Source organism: Solenopsis invicta, chromosome 9 (genome assembly GCF_016802725.1).
Source record: "Solenopsis invicta isolate M01_SB chromosome 9, UNIL_Sinv_3.0, whole genome shotgun sequence".
Classification (NCBI taxonomy): Eukaryota; Metazoa; Arthropoda; class Insecta; order Hymenoptera; family Formicidae; genus Solenopsis; species Solenopsis invicta.
This window is the reverse complement of record NC_052672.1, coordinates 10,642,961-10,666,637: the sequence shown is the minus strand read 5'-3', so window position 1 is coordinate 10,666,637 and position 23,677 is coordinate 10,642,961. Positions and strand designations below refer to the sequence as shown.

Sequence of the window (23,677 nt, the reverse complement as noted above, 5' to 3'; positions counted from 1 at the left end):
CCCTGACCTAGGCTCAATCCCGGAAATCGAGGGGGGAACGAGGCCTTTGTCGAGCGAGAAAATTCTCGGCACCGGGAGAGCGAATTTCCCTCGTGACTAGGAGGTCATGTTATTGCGAGAAGGCTCTCCGGGAGAGCCTTGCCCACGGGATGGATCGAACAGAAAGGTCGCTCGTCCGTTCGCCATTGGCCGTTTAGCTGGCGCTGGTCAGATATATTACTGTCTGTAATGGAGCCGTTAGCGATGGTCACGAAATGCTGCGCGACGGCATTTCGTGGTCTTCATTCCGTTACAATTTGAGATTTAATCTAAGAAACAGTTTATATTTAAATGGTCTACTTCCGTTTTTAGATAATGGATAAATTTTATAATTATATTTAAAGAGATCTCCCTCTGTACCGCGTTAATATTTCCTAAAGTTTCACTAAATCATTCACCCTGATAGGACATTTATTAATATAGCGAATTTATTTATGTAACAAAATCTTTCATGAAAATTATATATTTTGCAATCATGTAGATCTGTTTACAAAAATAGATGTAGACGTATTGACTTTTCATTAAATATTGATAATTGTTGCATATAACTTCGAAATGCGCATATAACTTCGAAATAGTATTTCGGCAAGATTCTGACGATATTTTGATTCATCTTAATTGTAGAAGAGAAGAGAGTAATATGACACCCATTATAACCAATATTTTATATTAATACTTTAACGATTGTATTCTTCAAAGTGTTGTTTAACAGATTCTAGACTCAAAGAAATATTTATTAATTAGGACATGATTTATAAAAATGTGACGCACTGCATAATTGGTGAAAGAAAAAAAAGTAGTAGTAATATGGCTAAAGCCCAAAAATAGTTTTCTGAAAATTGATTTAATTTAAAAAAACACACAGTATTTTGTTACAAAATTATATATTTTCAATTTTTCATCGTTCAGAATTTTCCTGTGTTCAAAGATTTTAGAGATATCATTAGAAATATTTTATCAATGTTTAATATTAAACAACAAACATAAAATAACATCTCTAAATGACATGTTTTTGAACATCGCCCTTTAGAATAACAATTAATTTATCGAAGAAACATTAAAACGATATAAAAATTTTGTTTAAAAAATCATATTAATAAAATCCCATGTTATTGTTTAACTTTGCATAACTCAAAATGTATATAGCCGAATAAAAAGTTAAATAACAAAAAAATACTCTAGTATACATACGTTCGTGTAATAATACGCTCACATTTAAAAACAATGAGGAAGTATGTGTAATTAAGTGCTAAAGTAAACTTTGAAAAAGTTTAGAAGTGCTTTAAAGTAAAAATGCCTTATAACAATTGTTAGCTATTGTGTATTAGATCGTCACTAAAAAACGGCGGGCTACTAACTGAATAAATAATTTTTGGAATTCGTCACCTAATAACGGAAATAATGGGAATAACCATAATATCTACAGTAGCCATAATACTCTTTTCTCCTGTATGTTTGCAAAATTAAATTTAAAAAGAAATTGTTTAATAATTGAGAAAAAATATTTTAGCTATATTATATATAAAACTTTTAGAAATATAATTAATCTATATTTACAAAATATAATTAATACATATTTACAAAAATGCATAATTATTCCTACGTTATAAATTATAACGTAGAAATATTGCACAGCATGGTAGCATGTTGAATAAAAAATCAGTTTAAAATTATTGTGAAATAATTATATCTGAAACCTAAATTTGTCTAATTTTTGACAAATATTAGAAACTTTATTTCTCTAAAATTCCTGCGGTATTACATCATCTTGGAGCAATTATTCCAAAATTTACGTCAATTCGTAATGCCATTATTGTACAATATTCGCACAATAAGTCTATCGAGGTTAATTTCCGACAGTGAGAGGATAAAAGATTGTAGGGAGGCATAAAGTTCAAAGTGGAAGTGCATCTGCGATCCACTTCACTCTCTGGATCTCGCAAAATAAACATAATAGAGAGGGAAATTTTATTCGTTTCGCAATAATTTCTGAAAATTCAATTACGAGAAAGCTCGACTATATCTACGAGTAAAACGGTATAAAGAATATTAAATACAGAGGAGGAAGGAATGTAATATTTCATCGCTCCACTAACTAACACAAAAACAGGTCCAGATTGAAATTGTTCAGGAATTCCGGGCGTGCGCGCGCGAAATGCGATTTCCTAGAAGTAGTAAAATCTCTCTCTCTCCTGCGCTCCTGGGACAAGAGCTTTCGTAGTTTCCCCAACTACGCGTTTTCCACGCGGCATATTTTCTATGCGTCCCGACGATTTGCCCCACCACGTGTCTTCGTGTTCTTCCCACGCTCGCCTCTCGCCATTCGTCCAGCGGCTTTCCCGTGGGAGGAAGGATTCCCCGGTCCTCGCATGGTCTCCTAATTCGGGATAAGCCGTTGCTCTCCCTCCACGTGCTGAAGTACGTGCTTCCGGAAATCAAACGCGTCATCATTTCAACGGCTCTCGAGTAGGGGCTCCGTACACGGAAGCTCATCCTGACATTATCGTCGGGTTGATATCGCCAGGCGCGCCATTCCTGTAAAAAACGGAATCTAGAGCGAACATTTTACTCGCGCGATTCGCCTAGAGTAGGTATCAAAAAGCGTGCGAAAGTATCGTGGCGCAATTATATAAGTGAGACATCGTCGTTATCGCGACAACATTACCGAAGGGGTCGCTTCCATGAGTCCCGACATGAGACAAGACGAGATGAGACAAGAACTGCGATCCACAAGGACTACCGCCACGTTGCGTCGAAACACGCCCACTGGGAGAGAAGGAGAGAGAGAGAGAAAGCGAGAGGGTGTTCCGCCACCTCTTCTCCCACGTCCGAGGATGCTGAGACGCATCCTCGGCGCCGACATGCCCTCCTGTTTGCGCCTAGACGTCGGCGGATTGTCGAAAGTGCTTGCGTCACGAGGCGTACGCCGGTCTAGCCGTCCGGGACGGACGTGCAGCGACGCGTGGCGTCGCGTCGTACCGCCTTGCGCCTCATCGACGGCCACCCCCGCGAAATTAGGAAATCAGTCGACGGTTGAGACACGTTGCCGACGCGCGTGAGCGTTCCCTTTTCCCGCGGGAAACGACGGCGGTCGCGCGCGCTCCTCGGCTTCATCCCTCTCTTTCTCTTTCTCTCTCTCTCTCTCTCTCGTTCTGCCGCTCCTTCTTTCTGCGCGTCATTCTCGCGGGAGACCCACCTGCACAGGTGACGCACAGGTCCTACGGGGGTGCGCCGGGCCATCCCGGCAGAAAAACTGCCGATTTGCCCGAAAATCCGGGACTCCCGTATCAGGCTGCCAGGAGACCGGTCAAGGTGTGCCGCGGACGCCGGCAGGGACCGCGATATCGAGCCCGGCGCGTTCCCTCGGGATGCGCGTCGGGACGCGCGGCCCGTCGATTCGCGCACCGCGTCGCTCCGAAGCGCCAGCCGGCGCCGAAAAGCGCGCCCGTTTCACAGGATAGCAAGCGCCGCGGAGGTTCACCGGCGTACACCCTCGCGGCGCACAAGCGCGAAGGGGAAATTCGGTTTTCTCTCGAGTACTCATGTACTCTGTACGTGCCGCGTCAATGACCCTCGTGTGTTCAATCAATAAAAAAAAAGAAGCTTTTAAAAACTGTAGCAGAAAATCGACCTGGCGATCGAAAGATGCCAGACGGTCGGCGAGCGTAGTAGAGTCGCGAGAGCACGTAAAAGTCTAATACAAAATCTTTTAATAACTAAGTCATTCTGTGATTGTGGTAAAGCCACTTATCAATGTCTGTAACGGATCGCGAAAAGACGATTGTGGCATGCGACTTTATCTTGTTCGACTGGTATTATTTTAGTTCTCTCTATCTCTCTCCCTCTCTCTGCGTTTTAAAAGAGTTTATTGGAAAAATATTGGCGACACCGTTGTAAATAAATTGGATACAATTAGACTGTACATGTGCCACATTATCTCGTTGGGGGATGAGACGATAAGCTTAAAAAAAAAAAAAAAAATGCGACAGAAGCGAGCGGAAAAAAAGCGCGTATGCGGCGAACATGAAGGTAGAGGAGCGTTAGGGCATTGAAATATTAATGGCTAATTAATAATCAAGCTGATTAATATCAATGACATCAAATGTGGTGCATCCGCATATGAGGTTATTTCAGTTTAATAATACCCTGTTTACCAGCATTTTAGTCCACGCAACTCGGCCGCGCAACAAATAAAACATTATTTCTTTTAATTTAAATGAGGCGGAAGATAACGAACAATATACTTTTATGGCAGCATTTTTTTTAAGAAAACGCAAAGGTTTGGAATCCGGACACAGACACTTTTAATCTTCACTGTACAATACAAAAATTATAAATAACATAGAACAATTAAATAATTACTCTCATTTTAAAAGTATCAATTGTTGAATACGGTTCTCCAAATCCAAATCGGTCTAGGCTTTTAAAATCTGAGAAATATATTTCGCAGGATGAATAAAGGGGTCTATGGGGCCGTAATCTCTATGCAATATGTCGCAGACTCGTGCAGTATCGACGGCGCCAGTCTCCTCCTCTCGCAAGGCCATAAATTTAAGTATTTAAAGCGCGCGCCTGAGTTTTCCGTGCGATGTAACGTTGATAGCAAAGCCGCAGGGTGGTGTATGATTTTCGCATCAGCGGTCACCGGCGGTCTCCTCCCCGCGCGACACGCTCCGCTACCAGCTTTTCCATCCTCCCCGTCTGTGCGTTAACCCTTCCTCTCTTTCTTTCTCTCTCCCGTTCCTCCCTCCTCCTTCGCTTCTCTCCTCTTCCCTCCCGTTGCGTCCTGCGATCCCTTGCGGTCCGCCGGAGCCTGCGCTTTCCCGGCGTTCCGACGTACCTTCCGCGTGCATGAGCTCCTGATAGGTTACCGCCCGTTCCTTTTCTTCCTTCAAAGACACCCCCGAGGGAGTACCCGAGCGCGTACCGTAGAGGGTTACGGACGAGCGCGGATTGTCGATTGTGTCCTTTTTACCAGGAGCACCCAGGGGAGATCAATAGCGCCGCGTATGTCGCGATAAGAACGTCGCGCGGAGACCGACGTTGCGGTATTGACAGAGGAAAAAAAAAGCGGTGAAAAGAAGAAAGGGAGAGGGAGATAAAAAAAAATTGCGACGCATCACGTTCGGAGTGTCAAACGGGCGCTACATCAGAGAGCGAAATGACTTGTCCATAAAGGTATAAAGGGGATAATCCGATTTCTGGATTGTAACGCAGCTAATCCTCGCGTTAAACTCGTTACTTTGCACGGTCGCACAGTCGCTGTCGACGACAATTATTATTATTTTTTTTTTTTTTTTTTCCCACGGAGAGAGACGATAAACACGCTTCACTCGCGTCCAGAAAGGAAGTCACATTCGACTTACACAATTGTGTATTTGAACAATTTATTTGAAACTGTTAACGTTAACTCACCGAACCAATCGGGTCGTGCAAAATCACGGGGGACAGGAAAAAATTATTATCAATCAATTATAACTATTGGTAATTTAGTAAAAAAAATCGCTGACGCATATGAATCGCCGATAAAATCAGTTCTGATGACTGTAACGAATTCTCGAAGTAAATCTTCGCGGTACATGTAGCTATCGTTTCTTCTTTGCTTACGAGATAATCTCTTTCAGAGATCGCAGCGAGTTGACGCATAATGACATATAATGAGGCTCGCTAAAAAAAGGCGCGGGAAAAAAAATCGATTAGTAGCTCATCGAAATGAATCGCGCTGATACGCGCGTCACGCGTTTCTCCGATTTGGAATACAAATGTGGGAAATGCTGCGACGTCGTTTAAATGGAAATCTACAGCAGCAATATCCCGGCGGGGCGGCTGACGCAGATGCATGCAGCACGCCATAACAATACCGGTAACATTAATGGCAATATAATAATGATTTCTTTAGTAGAAATTAATATTCTTTCGCTATCTTCTCGTCTCAACGTTCTAGCTCTCTCTGTGTGTATCAATGAAATTTGGAATCGTAGATAAAAGTTATATTGAATGTTAAATTAATTGCTAGAAGTTATTACTCAACTTTTTAATATTATGAAAGAGAGAGAGAGAGAGAGAGAGAGAGAGAAATTATAATTTTTTGTACACCAAATAATGTAATATTAATTAATTAAAGTCATAATTTGAATTATCACAAAGATAGTAACAAAAATGTTGTATGTTGTTCTCCTTCCGATGAAGATTACTTAAACGCTCTCTTCATTTTCGTCAGTTCTCTATTATTCCATACAAAAGCCCTTTGCTTTTAATTCTCGCAGGTGTGCTCTTATCTCCTCTCTTCCTTCCCTCACCCGCCCTTGGTCCTTGTTTCTCGTCTCCTCTCCCGTGTCCCCGTTTATCCCTTCTCATCCCTTTTCCATTTCATAGGAAGTTTCGACTGCGCAACCGACACACTCGGATGAAGTTACGAGGATATTACGCCATATATACGTACATACACACACACACACACGCACACACGCACACACACACACACACACACACACACACACACACACACACACACACACACACACACACACATATATATATATATATAACGTAAACGTAAAGTATAGAAGCTGACGCGTAGCACATAAGCACGTAAGTCGTAAAAGCTAGTTGAAGTTCGTGCAACGTCGTCTAATACGGGTATCCCGCCTCCTGTGTGTGGGCGCGTATGCATGTTGCAACTCGTAGATGGGTGCGTATCGCGTATTCCGCTTTTATGCCCGAAGCGCGAGAAGTTAAACGACGTTTCATTATACGAAGGGACCTTTCGACGCCATCGGAAAACTTTTCAGGCTCGCCCGTGCGATGACCAGCAGCGAGCAGAACGCCCGAGCGACGCGACGCCTCGGATTCGGGTATTCTATTAAAGTTCTGGTCTCGGAGCGGGTGAGCATACATAGTGCCAGCAATAGTTTCTATTCTCTTATGTCGGAGGTAAGTTTCTCGTAACTCCTAATTGCCGCGGCGCGGCGCGGCCGCCTGGCCACGGCTGACGCTAGGGATAATGACCTGTTCGCCAATGAAATGGTGATTCGTTACTTAGAAGAATTATTTCTCGAACGGCGGCGTTTAGCCTCGCCGGTAATTTCAGCGATTATAATAATCGGACGCCGAGGTAATTATGAGGCGCCGTGAACTGGTTCCGTCGTGTCGGATCTTTCCGAGGGGTTTCGCCTATATTTTACGTATACATGTTGCGGTCCAGAAATTTAACGTTACAATTTTGTTTTATTTATAGAAAATACGTAATTCGAGTTTAAATATTCTGCTTGATTAAAGTACGAATGAATCGTCGCATTAACATGATAGCACGAGGACGAAAGCGGAGCTACATTAAAGCAATATTATTTCCATTTCACATTAAATTCTAAATTTATGTGTATTAATGTCGAGTAAGCCGATTTTCGAATTTGTTGTGCAACAAATTTGAAATCGACATAATTTTCTATCAATAGATATCTATTCTATTAATATTATATCAGATTTTACATTGAGAATTTTGTACGAGAGACATTGTTTCTTTTGTGGAAACGAATGTATTATGTATTTGTCAAAAACAAGCCGGGATGTGATAATATCGAGTAAGACAATTGTATCATGCAACAAATTTGAAATCAAAATTTTCTATTAATATATCCGATTTCTTAACTGAGAATTTCGTGCGAAATTTATTGTCTCTTTTATAGAAAGTATATATTTGTCACTGATCAGCTACGGTCATATGTCAATCGAGTACAATTTTATTATCACGTAACACATTCGAGATCAAAATACCTTTCTATCAATACTACCTATTCTATTAATGTTACATCTGATTTTTTTTTTTGTATTGAGAACTTTGTGCGGGAGAGACGTCGTCTCTTTTATAGAAAGTATTATATTTATCCCAGATAAGTCGGAGTGTGCTGACGATTAAAATTCAGACAGCGACTGAGATGCCGTCGTTACGTTACGACATCCACTTTGCGCGACGTAGATCAATACCGAAACTATGAACGTAGCGACGCGAGGAACGACTTTAAGCAGCAGCAGCAGCACGCCCGCATTGTGTTGCATACCTGTGCGCGAGGGATGACGGCGTGGCGATGTACGCGAAGGGTTGGACGTTATGATGCTGCATTGTGCCATTTTACGACTTCCGGCTCAAACTGCCTCGCCTCGCTCGCAACCCTTCCCGACTCTCAAACCCCTCGCGATTCCACCGCCCTCGGAATTACCCCATTTTCTGAAAGACGTTTAAAGCGACCCTATACGCCGTAGGTCGCCGCATCTCGAATACTAATGCCGCTTTTTGAACAGATATAACGTACATACGGCTGTGTACATATTCGGGCAATTAAAGATCCAATTCCCTTCCCCACCCCCCTCCCTCAGCTAAAATTTTACACGCGAAAAGGATTGCGAAGATAAATAGTGTGAAATATAAAATAAATCGCGTACAGAGAGAGAGCTACACTGTTAAATTCGTAGTGTTGGATTCTACCCAATTTGAGTTATTTTTACTTATTCTTATAGGTTGCCATTGTTATTTAATATGTCTTCACTTTAAACTAAAAAAAATAAACGAATTTAACTATATGTTAAATTTGACTAAAAATGATTTACTAAGTACCGAGAAAAGAGTTGTTAACTTGACTAAAATTTTCAACTTGATTAAATTTCTTCAATTGAAGTATTTGTGTATTTAGATTAAATATATAAATGCTTAAATCAAAGTTCAAGTACTTTATGTATTTTGAATTAAATGTACATAAATACTTGAACTGAAAAAAGTTCACGTTGAAAATTTTAGTCAAGTTAACAACTTTTTTGTATCAATGTACGTTAATACATTACATGCTGTTGTGTTGAAATAATAAATTTTGACACTCATGGAAGTTAAAAATAACAAAATGTTATTTGAAGGAATTCGTTCAAAGATTGTTTAATATTTAAGTTTAATATTGTAAGTCACTGGATTTCGACATCTCTTAAATCTTACTACGTTATATTACTACGTCAGAAATACGAGCGAGAGGTAGAATCTAAATTTTATAACTTTGACCGAATCTTGCAGCAATTTACGAGTTTACGATCTCTCATTGTTTAGACTACCGAGATTCGTACAAGAGATTCTGTTTCTGATTTTCTCCACTCCCGTAAGCAACCCTCCAATTACTCGCTACCGTTCCAGCGCTGACATTACAAAACGCATGGCGCTGTATTTGCGCGATTGACAGTGTCTGACTACCGTTAACAAGCTCTTCTGGGGAAAAATAAGGCTTCAAGGCCTCTTGAGCGAGTATTGCAGCGGTGCGGTATTAATTAATAAAGCGCGGATCGTAACCGGCTCATGTTTCTCTAAATCCACACCCTGCAAGACTGCCGTAAATACGGTCTGAAAAGTGGGTATCGGGGTATCATTACGCGAGCCGGCTACGTCAATTAAACCGGCGCGGGCATGGTAAACGCCGGTAATTATGAGAGCGTTCCCGCCGCGATGGTTATTCCGTCATTAGTGCCGGAAATAGCGCGCCGCGCCGGCCGGAGGATGGAAGCCATCGGGAGTTTCGTGGAAGTCATCGAGAGGAACGGAGCCGATTAGCGGTCCGGCGAATTTTGCGCGGAACCCCACGAAAGCGGGGCACAATGTAAGGCGTCTCTCGAAATAGCGACGACCACCCCGTGCACTTTGCGCGGGGTCAGAAGTTCCCGGAACTCCCGGAGTGGGCTCTCTCTCTCTTTCTCTCTGTTCGCAGACGAGATCAAAGCGTGGTTTCGAGTTCCTGGAGGAGCACTTCCAGGATTCGTTTGTGACTCGAGTCTTTCGCGAGTTTTGGAAAGCAGCGCTGGAAACAGCGAAAACGGCTGCGCGTTTCGTGAAGACGATCGCAAATAATCGTTTGATATAAAGGGAGAAGCTGTAAACTTCTGTACACACGTTGCGGGTTTTAAATGAAGAAATATAGATCCGACGTAACGGCCTTATTATCCGTTCGAGTGAAACCTTGTATTTTCTCCCCGCGAGTTGAGAGCCAATAGGTCAATCCTCTCGTTGGGAGGAAATACTTTCATAATCCAGAGAGTTTCCCGAGCTCGAAGTAGGTCAGGACTGCAGGTCTCTCGACGATTACGTTTCGCGGATACAAAATGTAACCGCGAGTCAAAGCAGCGGAGCGCTCTTGCTCGATATAATGGGTATTTTGTACGTTGCAGAAATATACACGTCGTTCGTCGTACCAAAAGTGGATTTTCCCCGGCCAACTTTTTATTCATGAGATCCAATTATCGTCGGACCAGTCATCGTACGTCCTTCGCGTGCCTCTGCTCGCTGCTTCTGCTCCTGGCAGATAGTCGATATTCGGCATTGCATAATTGACCGAGAAGAGAGAGAGAGAGAGAGAGAGAGAGCTATCCGCTTGAAATCCTGTCGTTCCTCATTTCTCTTTGCGCCGCGAATCCCCTCACGATTTTCCACCCTCGCGTCTCCCGCACGCTAATCGCGGAACGGCGAGAATGCTCCGCTGCAGGAGCAGCGCAGCCCGGTTTTATCTCGATTGCGCAAGCATCGCGAAGTACGTCGATCGGCCCGATCGCGCGATATCCATTCATTCCGGTGGCCGCTGCAATTCCCGTATCGTAGATATCGAATTACCGGCGTACCGCGCTCGAAACAATCTCCCGATACGACAGTTTCTTAAGTGTACTCGCACGCGCCCGTATTTAATGACCCATGTTCTCACCGTAGCTGCGTAGGTTCGACGTTAAATGCGGCTATCTAATTCCCAACAATTATATGCTGAGAGTGACCTGCGCAAGTATGACTTAGAAATTGGACACTTGCGTTTCGTGTTAAGTTTCTTAGATTAATTGTTCACATTAAATTTTTCGATAAATATTGACGTGAAAAAATATGCGACTATTACAACCTTATTTTTGCTACAACTTCGTCATGTTATATTTCTGAACAGAAAGCATGCGTTTAGCTCAATATATGATATCGATACCTCAGAGTCAGATAAATTCGATAAACGAGACCCGAATAAAAAATATTTTATTTTCAAGCGATTATAATTGTTTAAAAAAATTGTATTGCAAAAATTTGCAACAACGAGTACTTTGAATTTAAAATTCTTAAATTTTTTAATTTTAATTTGAAACCAAAAGAATCAGGGGTTTTTTTAATCGATCCTTTAGACGAGCAAACACAAATAGTACTATATTAATCGCTTTAAAAATTTAATTTGTTCAAATATCAAAAATCGATATTTTTGAAAAATCAACAAATCATGATTTTACAACCAATAAGCAAAATTTTATTATTTGACCAATATAAATTGATAGATAAAGAGTTGTAATAAATGAATATTATTGTACATATAATTGTTCCGAACAATGCGTTTATTCTAGTCACACAGAAAAAACGGTTTTTTTTGCTGTGAAGTATCTAAAACTTCAGCTAGATGCAAATCTAAAAATAATTTTATTGGGTCATAAAATAATTATATATAGGACGCTCAAGCATGATGAGCGATAAGAAGGATCTTAACATTCTAACAACCAGCGTAAATAACCTACATAATTTTCATAGTCTCTCAATTAAAATTATTTTCAAATCTCTAAATTTGAATCAATAAAATCTTACTAATTTGCAGTACTATACTTACAACTGCGATATTCACCGTCAGTTACTATTCATCGTCTTTCAGTGATTCCAATTAAGAGAAAGATATTGTCAGAATTTATTATCATTAAGATGTGGCGCATATATCACTGTTTGATGCAGTTATCACTAAAATCAGACTATTTACTGTCCTTCAGTGAATAAGTTGATTCCGATTTAATTATATTTTTAGATGCTTTAGCGAAGCGGTACTTTCTGGGCACGTTTCCGAAATCGATACGTCTGCAAAATTTTCCGCTGAAGCTTCACAGGATTCTCGAAAAGCGAATCCTCTACTGCGCCAGATATACACCTGATAATAGGATATAATCCATCCGGTCTTTCTATCCCCCCCGTAACGGCGCCGAACAAACGGCATCGGATATAAGCGAGGCGATGGCGTCTTTTGCTACGGCACAGCTTTTAATACAGTTATGAGAAGGGAAAAAGAACTTGCTTCAAAGACGGGAGATATGATCAGTTACCAGGAGCAATAGCAAGAGACGGAGACAAAAGAAAAACAGAGGAAAAAAGAGGCAGAGTAATCTCGAGAATCTTAGAACTTCGCACCTTTGAGGGGAATTCCCTCGACAATTTCCACGAGAATCTCTCTGTCATTGCATCGCGGAATTAGATGCCGTCGTACTCCGAGAAGATGCATTTATTTATACTGTACCTTTTGCTATCGTTTTATTTGCCGCGCCGTCTATGTCTTTTCAGAATAACGCATTTTTGTCTCGAGGAAAAAAAAAATCTTGTCCTTAACAATAATCGCAGAATACGTTTAGTTATGCGTATTAGATCAAAATTATTGATTTACGTTTCTCGAACCCCAAAGGTTTTTTAAAATAGAAGATGATTAGCGGATAAATTTATTTCGTCAGAATAGTCAGAATAGTCAGAATTGAGAAGAGAATGCAAAGGTGTTGAGGTCGAAATATATTAATTTTTGCTATAAAAATAAGAAAGCTACAAGAACTTTATATTTAAACATAATTCTTTTCTCAATTGTGCTCTTCTTTTCAACTACAGTGTAGCTTTACTTGTGCATGCGTTTTACAGGACAAACAAGGAATATATAAAGTTATCATTTCAAAGCAAGTTCAAGAGCAGAATGTGCGAAAAGCAGTTCAGCAAAATAATACGATGAATTAAAAAGAAGTTAATTTATATTTCATTGTAATATTTTATTAAAAATCACATTTCTTCTTTGCATCCTCTCGACCATTGATTTTGACCTATTCGGCATTAAACAGTGGCTGCAAACAGTGGCTCGCTTTGGCGTTCACGGCGCTGTAAGCATCATTTCATGCTTGTTGTTTATCAAATATTAAACAAGAGCAAACGATGCTTGCAAGCTGTGCTGTAAGCATCAAAGCGAACGCAGCCAATACACTGCGCACCTCGTGCTAATTCTTTCTATATTAAGAAGCTTTATGAATGGCCGAATAGTAATTAGTGCGTCATTAAAAAAGGAGAGACCGAAACACGTTTTACGGCGTCCACTTTCAAGATGATTGGCGTCGCTCGCTCTCTTCGGCGAAACTTCTCGGCGCCCGGGCTGCAACAAGGGATCCGTTTAATTTCAGGAAACCCTATAAAGGTTATACGTTGAGACGGCCTGTACGCTCGACGCAGGAAATACGTCCTCGTAAAGTAGAAAAGGTAAAAGAAAGAAAAAGAGAAGAGAAGAAAGTGCGGAGGGACGGCGTGGCGCGGCGCGGCGCGGAAACGCACACCGACGCGTCCGTCGTGTGCGGGCGAAACAATGGACGAAGCGGAGCTGACCGAGGAGATGAACGAGGAAGACAGGGCGAGCGGGGTAGGAAATACGCCGCTGCTGCTGGCGAGAAAAAAAAAACAAAAGAAGCCAAGGGCGAGGGGAACCACCACGCCGCCGCCGGTGAGCGTATCCCCGGGGCGTATTCCGCTCGTATGTTGACATACACGCTTGTGCGTGTGAGACCGGAGGGATGAAAGGCGCGGATGTGAGTATAAAGTTTCCGGGTAACGCTACGGCAGCCGAGCGAAGGGGCTATCGTGAATAGAAAAAAAAGAGGAGAGAAAAAGAATGAGAAACGCGCGAGGAACACGCGTTGGAGTTAGAGATGAAAATTAGAATATCGCATTTTAATAACCGCTAAAAATGGCACGTGCACTCCTGATCGAGAGGGAAACTTTGACCTACCAATGTGTAGTGATGATGACATTTCTATGTATCGTACATACAACGCTACTCTGTAACTCGTAACGACAGTGTCGTTAAACTGTCATTGCGCGGGTGTTTCACATGGCAAAAAAAAAAGAACTGCGCAATGACAACGTAACGGGCAATAGACTTCAATCAATCGGAAGCCGCGAAAAATATCTGCGAACCAATAGGAAGTTGCGAAATCCCTGTTTCTATTGCCTGTGATTTTCACTGTGCAAATGACTTTACAGAATACCTATAAGTGAAATTTCCTATCAATGTAATGAAAACACTCTTTAGCTTGAAAACAGTTTTCAAAAATACTGTTCTTATTATTTTAATTTTATATTTCACATACAAGATTATTTATGAAAACAATTTTTATTTTGTCTCCGAAAAGAAAAGATTACGCGACTTTGCGCACAAGAGTCATTTTCCTTAATTAATTTCGCTGTAATATGCAGTTGGGATATTAGTGTTTGTTGAGACTTAATTCAAAGACTTGGTCCAGAGTCAAACGACCTTACTTAGCAGTAAACACAGAATGCAAGAGCACGTGTATACCGCCCGCGCCGGTCCCAATCTAGAGGGATTCGTAATTGGCGAGCGCCATCGCAACCCTTTCTCGAGCACCGAGGGAAAGAGAGTGGCGTCGGCTCCACGAGGGTGCCACGTGGAGTTCGCCACGGCGCAACGGTTCAAGTGAGATGAGGCCCTCGAAAGGTCAAAAGTTCGTTCTCTTTGCGTGCGCCCCCTGCGTGACATCTTCGAGGGTCGACGACGACGACGACGACGACGACGACAGCGGCGGCGGCGACGACGGCGACGACGGCGATGTTCCTGTCGCCTGGCAACGCCTGATTCGGCCGCAAAGGAGAAAAAGAGGACGCGGAAGACCCGATCCACTCTTTCGCCTCTCCGGATCCACTCTTTTCTCTCCCAATCACCCCGGCGTCCTTTCCTCCCTACTTTATTTCCTCGCACCACTCGACTCATCGCCAAGTGGCGGGCGCCACCTTAATTGGACTGCCGCAATCGCCATATAGTCTGCCGCCCTCTTTCCTGCCCTCGCGAAGATCCGAAGTGAGGACGGGAGCCCGAAAAAGCTTGGTCCTCTCTTTGAAAGCACCCTTCTTCGGAGTTGCATCTTTCAGAGGCTGTTATCATTGGCTACGACTGCAGCCTGTTGGGATCGTTTGCGAATGTTCCTAATCCTTTGAACTCAACCCCCTTTGCTTCATTGCTGCACTCATGCAAATTTTATTTCAAAAAGGGCACGGCTAAGGGGTCGTTGATAAAAGCTTCGAATCTGAAGCGGACCAAGTTGTTTGAAATATTGCCCTTCTCAAGATGTTCTATTTTTTACGAGAATTATTTATAGAGACATTAGACGTGTGCTCAGTTTGTAGGTGGCGTGTTCGCTGAAATGACGAAATAAATTTTGCGGAAAACGGACGCACCCTCGAGACAGGCGCGCAACCGTTAGTTATTTATAATTTATTTTCATATTTAAGTTTTCTGTGCGATACATCTACGCGAAGGGAAGTAATGAAACGCGTATGCAAATTTTTATGTTTCGCGTATGTCGCATAAATGCACGTTTTATGAGGTTTGTCAATGCCATAAAGGTATCTCGATCTGCTTTCGTAGTAAACCGCGGTCATAAAATCTCAGATAAGCGTGTGCTCATAATTCCCGCTGTAATCCGACCGTGACTCGAAGAAGATTGCAACGCTCATAAGTACACAAGTATACGTTACATCACTGCAGTATATCTGCATCGCGATTTTACTTTTGTGATTTTGCCTGTGTAAATCACTCTATTATACTTACAAAATTCATATACGGGTACTGTAGTATCCTTTCATTTATTTAATGAAAGAATTACATATATTTATCTTTTTTTTAAATAAAAAGCAGTTTTTAAATAAATTTAATGCAAACTTTTGTTTAACTATTTAAAATCTAAACTAAATAACTTACATCAGTTTAAAGAAACCAAAATATGAAAATTACTTTTTTTCAATTAGTCTGCGGCAATTATTCAAATTGTTATAAATATTAAAGTAAACCGAAGCGAATTGGATCGATTTTTCTACATAAAAAAAATGATAAAATAACTTCGTTATTAAATTTTACTATAAATTCTTAATCTTTACATTTTTGGCTCGAGTTTTATATAATAAAATAATATATGGATCTTCTTATTGCACAACGAAAAAATCAAGAAAAGGAAATAATCCGATTCGCTCCAACATTGGAGACGAAGCGGATCACCAATTTAAAAGAAATAAAATAAAATAAATGAATAAATTCTTTTAAAGAGCTTATTAAGCCTTTTTGCTGCTTATAAAATTGGGATCGTGATTTTATATGAGAGACAAGATTTCTTCGCGCACTTTCGAATCTCTGCGCTTGTATGTGCATTGACTGACACTGAATCATACGCAATACAGAATTGTTGTTTATTATTTCCACTCTGGAGAGAGCGTACACAAATAACACGCTAAAACAAATTGTATGAAATAAAAAAATTATTAACTGTCTCAAAAATTATAATGATCCGATTTGTCTCGGCTTATCTTAAATATTGAATGGATCGCATACGGTGAATGCTGAATGAACTGAACATAATTCATTTCGTTCCTACTGAACTCTTCGCTGGAGAAAGTAATAAACAAATGCGTTTCAAATAATTATAACAGTTATGCTAAAAAGAATAAAGAAAAATGAGCTGTGAAAAATTGAAATCAATAAAATGTTGTGTTCAGTAACGAAAAAAAGAAAACTAGAATGCTGTATTCCGTGACATTTTTATAGTCGACAAAAGCGAGACAACGCTGTCGCCCACGAACTCCCTGCGAAGTATAATTAGAAAACGCGGTGTCCAGTTTTCATGGCTTTCCGCGCGAGGTTTATCTCGAGATAATTGTACGTCGGATGGACTAATTACACGTGTTCACCCGTTAATTTTACCGTGAATTATGCAGCCGGTCTGGTTAAAATTTAGATCCCTAAATGTTGTACATACGCGATCCTTTGCGTAATGACAGCAAAACATCATCCAGCGTGATCTGAGATTTCAAAACCTGATGACCGAGAAATCTGATTCGAGAGTCAGATGATAAAATGATTAATCGCCATTATCCTCCATATATTTCAATTTATCGTAAGAATCAATTAAATCCATCATTGGTTACAAAAGAAAACTATTATCAATTATTTCTTCTCAGAATATTTATGCAAAATAAAAATATCAAATAAACGTGCTTTTTTTGATCATGTAAACATTTAATCATTTTTCTTTTTTTCTTTTCAAATAAACTTGAAGTCATTATTATTAAAAAAATCTTTTTACGTTCAACGTTGAAGATCACCCTCGCCCACGCAGTTTATAAACTTTGATCTCGGTTTCTTGAAAACGGTACACATAATCTCTTCCCAGAATCATACCCAGTGTATACGATCTATAACGGTTAAAAGGTATTTTGCTTAGAATGGGTACATCGGACGTAGCCGACGCGCCTTGGTCGATCGGGGAATCGGATACCGACGTCGAAGCCGCCCGGACGTCAGCGTGAAAGCCGGCCGTGCACGCGCGGTATTCCCCCGGATTCAATAAAAGCAACGGGGTAGGCAGGCAGATACGGTGCAGCCTCGTAAACGGGTAATCTGCTATTCAGGTCATAACCTAGCACACGTCGGACCGGGACGAGGTCGTTTTCCCGGCGGCCATCCCGGATTCCCTTCTATCCAGGGATTCCGCAAGGTACCGACGTCGCCGCCAAAGGGCCGAGACGGGACACCGACGGAGGAAGAGGAAAGAGGTATCACCTTTACTCTCTCGTCTCTCTCTCTCTCTCTCTCTCTCCCGCTCTCGTCCTTTCCCGGCTGGTTTCCTCGGTTTATGCTCAGTGACGACCAATCCCGCGTCGGCGAACGCGACTCTCTAATATCGTATCGAACGATTCCCAAAGTCCGATTATCGGAAATCTATTACGATTTCGGGAGAAATTTATTGGGGTCGTGGGCGGATGCGCTTCGAAATTTCGCCTTTCGCGAGGAGCCTCTTATTGGAATCCATAATCTATCGCGAAAGTTGACGTGATTGATAACGCAAGACGTCATAGTTGATCCGTGACTCGAACGCTCGAATTAATCTTCAGCGAAACATAATATTTTTGTCCCATTTTTCTCAAGACTGGCGCCCTACATACTCTCAATCTAACAATAAGTCAAATTTAACAAGAAACTATTGTTAGTTGTTTTCGTTCCACTACTTCAATTTTTTACACATGGACATTTTTGTTCTTTCGTCAAAACACACTTGTAAGAAATGCCCTCGTATTATTTGTCGCTTGCACTGAAAAAAGAGTTTAATAATAATAATAATAATAATAATAATAACAATAATAATAATAATAATCAGCTGGCCTGAGTGAAAATTTCTAAGCTTTGATGAAATAATTTCAATTAAATGTTCGATTAATGATAATCAAATATTTGGTAACCATGCATTTAATTAAATATTTGGCAACCATTTAATAGCAATTGGTTGCTATTAATATAATTATTAAATATTACTAAATCTTTGGCTATATTGAGCAAACATTTAATTGAAATTATTTCAGTAGTAAAGCTTGATTATTACCAAACTCCCTTTTTTTTAGTATGGTGACTCTTTAGAAAACTTCATAAATTAAAATTAAGCGAATGTTAATGACAGTTCCGCTTTCTTACAATGTTACTTAATTATGGAATTAATTAAGCAACAATGAATGCTCTCATGAGTTGCAGACATGCGTCTTTTAAAATTACGCGTGAGTTATGTCTTATTGTAGGCAGTTTATCAAAGCGATATATAGAACAGTGACTTTTTCGTACGCAATCAAGTAACATATACATCAATGTAACGTGTACGCCAATATAATTAGCGTACACGTCAATTTTTTGCACTTTCAGCTGCTGTCCTGATAAACACGCAGATGCGCTGTTATTTCTCTTTTCGATATTTAACGATATTTGGCATACGCGTAGCAAATTGAAGATACGGAGAAGAGAAGGAGATAGAAGAATCTCCAGATCGATACCGGGACGTAAAATATTGAAGATATGGAAAACCGATCAAGACCTCAATTCTGGAACATTTTTATTAAACTTTAGAATCAAGAACACCGTTTTAAACATGAAAGGTTCAGAACTTTAAAAGCTTCGGATCGGTATTGGAGAATTATTCTAATCGTATTTTTTTGACAGAATGAAATAATAAATTCAATATTAGATCAAAATAAATCGATTTTAAGTTTTCCCGTTAAAAATCAATAATTTTTTTTTTTTTTTCATCCCTTCGGAATACTCGTTCGTCTCGTTTAATACAGATTCGGCAAATGTGAGTGGACGCCAGTCACGCGGCGAGTATTATTGCACCGTTATTGCACCGCAATTACGACATCTCATTGTGCGATATTCGTATACACAGAAGATTCGTCGAACAAGCATGTATGTAAACGACTTGGAGTCGCCTTCAGCCGGGGTGTTCAGTAAGTTACGGAACTCGAGATGCATGCATGCCATAAATGTGCAGGGGTACGCGCAGCCTAACAGGTTTCCACCGATGCCGCGCGTACATACATTCGCTCGCGCGTATGCATCTGTCGCATGCAGCGTGGGTATGTATGAGCTCGCGGAGATGCAACAACGTGTTTATACATACGCGCGAGCGTAGGCCGGCTTCGGAGTTGCTAAGCGACCCCTCTCTGCACCCTTTCCTCACTGATACCCAGAGCTGTGCTAAGACACATGTGCTACCCACCAGAGTAAATTGCTTTCTCTACGCATAACGACGATCGCCCAATTTGCACGGCGGATGCTTGAGGCTTGCGCTTCGTCAGGACTAATTTTATCCCTTAAGATGAGAGGGTGGGATCGATGATTAGAATTCAGACTTTTTATTTCAAATTAAATAGTTAAATTAATCTTAACTCGCCATCTATGGGTGCGACGTACCCGGTTTCTTACATAATTATAGCTTTTTTTATAAAATGATTTAAATACTTGAATTGAGATTAAAAAGAACTTTAACTATTCATAGATACGATAAATCTGCATTTTTTTGCATTCTAAAACACGCAAACATTGTGAAATCTTCTGAACTCTCTTCAAGGTCTTAATTATGTATACAGTATTGTATAATGTATGTGTTTCTTAATTATGTATAATATTTATTCATTACAACCTTTTATCTGTTTTATATTGTTCCATATGTCCACTTGATATTGTTCAAATAATAATGAAATTTTATCCATTAGTTGTAAAATCATGATTTGTGCATTTTTTTTAAAAATATCGATTTTCGATACTTTAAATAATTGAACTTTTTAGAGCGATGTATATCGTACTATATTTTTTTTTTTTTAGTTCGAAAGGTCTTCTAAAAAATTTTATTGATTTTTTATTTTAAGTTAAAATTTAAAAATTTGAGATTTTTTTATCCAACGTATTTATTTTGCGAATTTTTGCGATACAATTTCAAAACAATTGTAATTACTTGAGAAAAAAATATCATTTATTATCTTTGTCTGATTCTGAGGTATCGATTTTGCATATTATGAACTAAAATTTTTATATTCTCTTCAGAGATACAACGTGACAAAATTATAGGGTTCCACAAATCCATGGATGTCGGGGAAGATAACTCACCAAAAACAAAGTTGACGAGATAGGATTAATAATAAAACGTTTTTTTTTTGTTCACGTTGTACTTTTATTATTGCAGAATACAATATCAAAACCAAACGTCACAAGCACGCGTAAAATGCAATTGCTTTATATGTGTAAGATTGCTTAAATTGATGTAAAAATAATTGTGGTTTTTGTTGTTTTAAATTTTGATGCTTATTTTGGAATAAATTCTTATTTAACTGTTCATGTAATATATCATTTTAAAGCGCAAAATTCGCTGTACTTATTTATACAACTGATATCTTTTCACCGTTTGTTCTTGTTTATTTTAAGCTGTCAATTAAAGATGGAAAAAAGCAAATATAATTTCATTATATGAATTCAAAATGAGACGTGAAACAGCGGAAACTGCTTGCAATATTAACTAAGCGTTTGACCAAGAGACCGTCAACGAAACTTACAGCTTCAGAAATTTCGTAACAGAGACGAGAGCCTTGAAGATGAAAAGGGTCGCGGGCGTCCTTCCTTTCCGTCTTTAATTTGACAGTTTAAAATAAACAAGAATAAAGTGATAGCAAACCCTTAGCATAAATCAATAGAGCGAATTGCGCTCTTTAAAATAGTATATTACGTAAACAAGGTTAAGTAAAGTTTATTTTCAAAATAAGTATCATCAGTTAAACTTAATAAAAACCTCAATTATTTTTTTGTACCTAATATTTAAGTAAAAATAGAAAGACGAAGATTCATTTTGACGTATTTTTAGAGCAAAATTCCGTTTTGTTTGTCAAAAACTGTATTAGCAGATATTTTAGATCACTCATACAATTTGTATCAAAAAGATGTACAAATATTGTACACTTTTTCAATATCACATACTTAAATGAGATATTTTAAAAGCATATTTTTACGGTGAATGCAGAGTTGATTTTTGTGTCATCCGAGTTGATTCTTGAAGCTGCAGAGCATTCATAATTTATTTCTATCGAAATGGTGTTTCAAATGGAGACGGTGGTTTCCAAAAGCGAGAGACATTTTATGCAAGTGCTTCACAACCGTCACCATGATTTACGTGCGATGTTTGACAAATTCTGCAGTATCTTTGCTATTTATGATCGTCACAGTAATACATTTTTAATACAGAAATGTTCTCAAATAAAACCATAAGTGCCCATACAATGTGAATGCTTGAAACAAAATTGCACGTGGTAATTTAAATAATTAACGAATTTTAAATTTTTCAATACGTCAAGAGAGGATGACATATAACAAAAAAAGACATTATTTGAAAGATGAACAAATTTGGAAATGTAATAGACTGATGCTGCGCGAAATATTGTTTTTTTTTTTACAATTTGTAACACATTTGCGTTATGAACCCATAACGTTAAATTATATATTTTACTAATACACATATGTATTAATTTTGAAATTGTCAAATAATATCATGTATAATTGCGATGTTTATTTAATGTTGAATTATTGCCTAAGCTAGTAAAATCTCGGGTAATTATAATAACTGAAATGTTTTGATCTAAAACAGACACTGATATTCTCCGGGATGTGACAACATGACAAATATATATAAGAAAAACATGTTTTTAAAAGAAGCCAGCTAAACTCGTAGCATAAATCGGAAGAAAACGCTACGTTTCGCGTCAGTAAAAAAAAAAACTTGTAGCGGTTCTAACGAACAGAATCGAGTGTGGTTCTACGGACGTCCTTTAAGCGGACCGTTCGGACTCTCTTAAAGAGCCCTTTTATCTCGCGCGACCTATCCTTTCCTCCCGACCAATCCACGTTCCTGCACCGTGCACATAAACTCCGCAACGGATCAATGCACTTCGCAAGCTCGCTTCCGCTCCGTGAACACGTACACGTACACGCACACGCGTACACGCCGTTCCGACCGGATCGCTCTGCATCGAATAATGATTAATCCAGGATTATCAATGTTTCCTGCCACTTCCAGCTTTCAATTCGAGACAATTAGTTGCGCGACTGCCGTCGAGCTTCGACGCAACCGAGAAACTCGATCGCTAATTCCGGAAATTGGCAATAGGAAACCGGCGTATTCTGCACTTTTTGCGGTTACTGATTTTGCATCTAAAGTGATAAATTATGTCGAGGCAAACTTGTTACTCTCAGATGGATCGCATATACGTTTTCATTAGCATAAACCGAGCGTGGAGATAAACACGACCGTGATTGCCTTCGTCATTACTTTTTTTAATGCCAAGATTATTTTCAGCACCAGTTTCCATTAAAAGTTTCAGTATCGGACCGCCGCGATAGGCAATCCATTAAAAAAAAATCGAATCTTTGGTCTACCGGAATTTTCCAATTTTCCCATATGTTCGTACACTAAAAACGGAAACAAAGAGAACGCAAATAAATGTCCGCTACACGCGAAGGCAATAAAGGCACGTGTGAAAATCACTTGGGACATGCAAACGGCGCGGTCGCATTACACAAGGCCGGACGTGTTTCGGAGTGTGTCGCGTATCTCTGCCGCGATTCGTATCCATTATAAAGCGGAATGCATCAAAATGCAGCGGCCGAGCGGCGGGACTTGTTGCGACGATGAAAAATTCATCGGAAACATTCATATACGTCGCGCAGCGTTGCCGGACAGAGAGGGTCCCGGCCGGCCGGCGATGTCGCGTAAATAAAAAAATAGCTCAAACGCAAACGGGAGAGCAAGACAATAGCGCGGACAATATTTTCAGAGCGATGTTTTGCATGAATAACAGATCGATCGTGCGCGAACCGCGAATATGTCGACCGCCGCGTCGCTTCGTGTCATCATCGCGCAATCCGCACGCATCTCGTTTCACCCTAGTTTCATCGCGCGACCCGCTATCAATTATGAATCGAAAAGCCGGGTACCGTCGGTCGCTTCCTACGCTCTTGGATTGCACCGTTTCTCTCTCTCTCCGTTCTTCTGAGAGAATGGCTCACTCCTTTCCGCAGGTCCAGGTGAATAACCACCTCGTACCTTCGGCAAGGCCGGTTATCGTCATTAACCGGAATCTTTTCAAGCGGATTCCCCAACCACGCGGCGGTGTGGCGCGGTGCTGATGGAGCGAGTCGAGTCTGGGTTCGTAAACTTTCTAGGAAATCTG

The 23,677-nt window shown here is 40.1% G+C and overlaps 1 protein-coding gene across 3 annotated transcripts in view; it reads right to left on the bottom strand.

The window, feature by feature from the left end:
• Positions 1 to 1,730: 1,730 nt before the first annotated feature.
• Positions 1,731 to 23,677, bottom strand: part of LOC105207388 — a 148,472-nt gene continuing 126,525 nt past the window's right edge. For 2 of the 3 annotated variants that reach the window (XR_005575544.1, XM_026136983.2), the window contains one exon: positions 1,731 to 2,574. Coding sequence is in view for 2 of the 3 variants with exons in the window: in XM_026136983.2 (XP_025992768.2) it covers positions 2,529 to 2,574 (46 nt within the window). In the remaining variant the exon portion in view is untranslated. Of the gene's footprint in view, positions 2,575 to 2,704; positions 3,040 to 23,677 lie in introns of those variants that run through there. The other variant, XM_011176824.3, reaches the window with a different exon arrangement.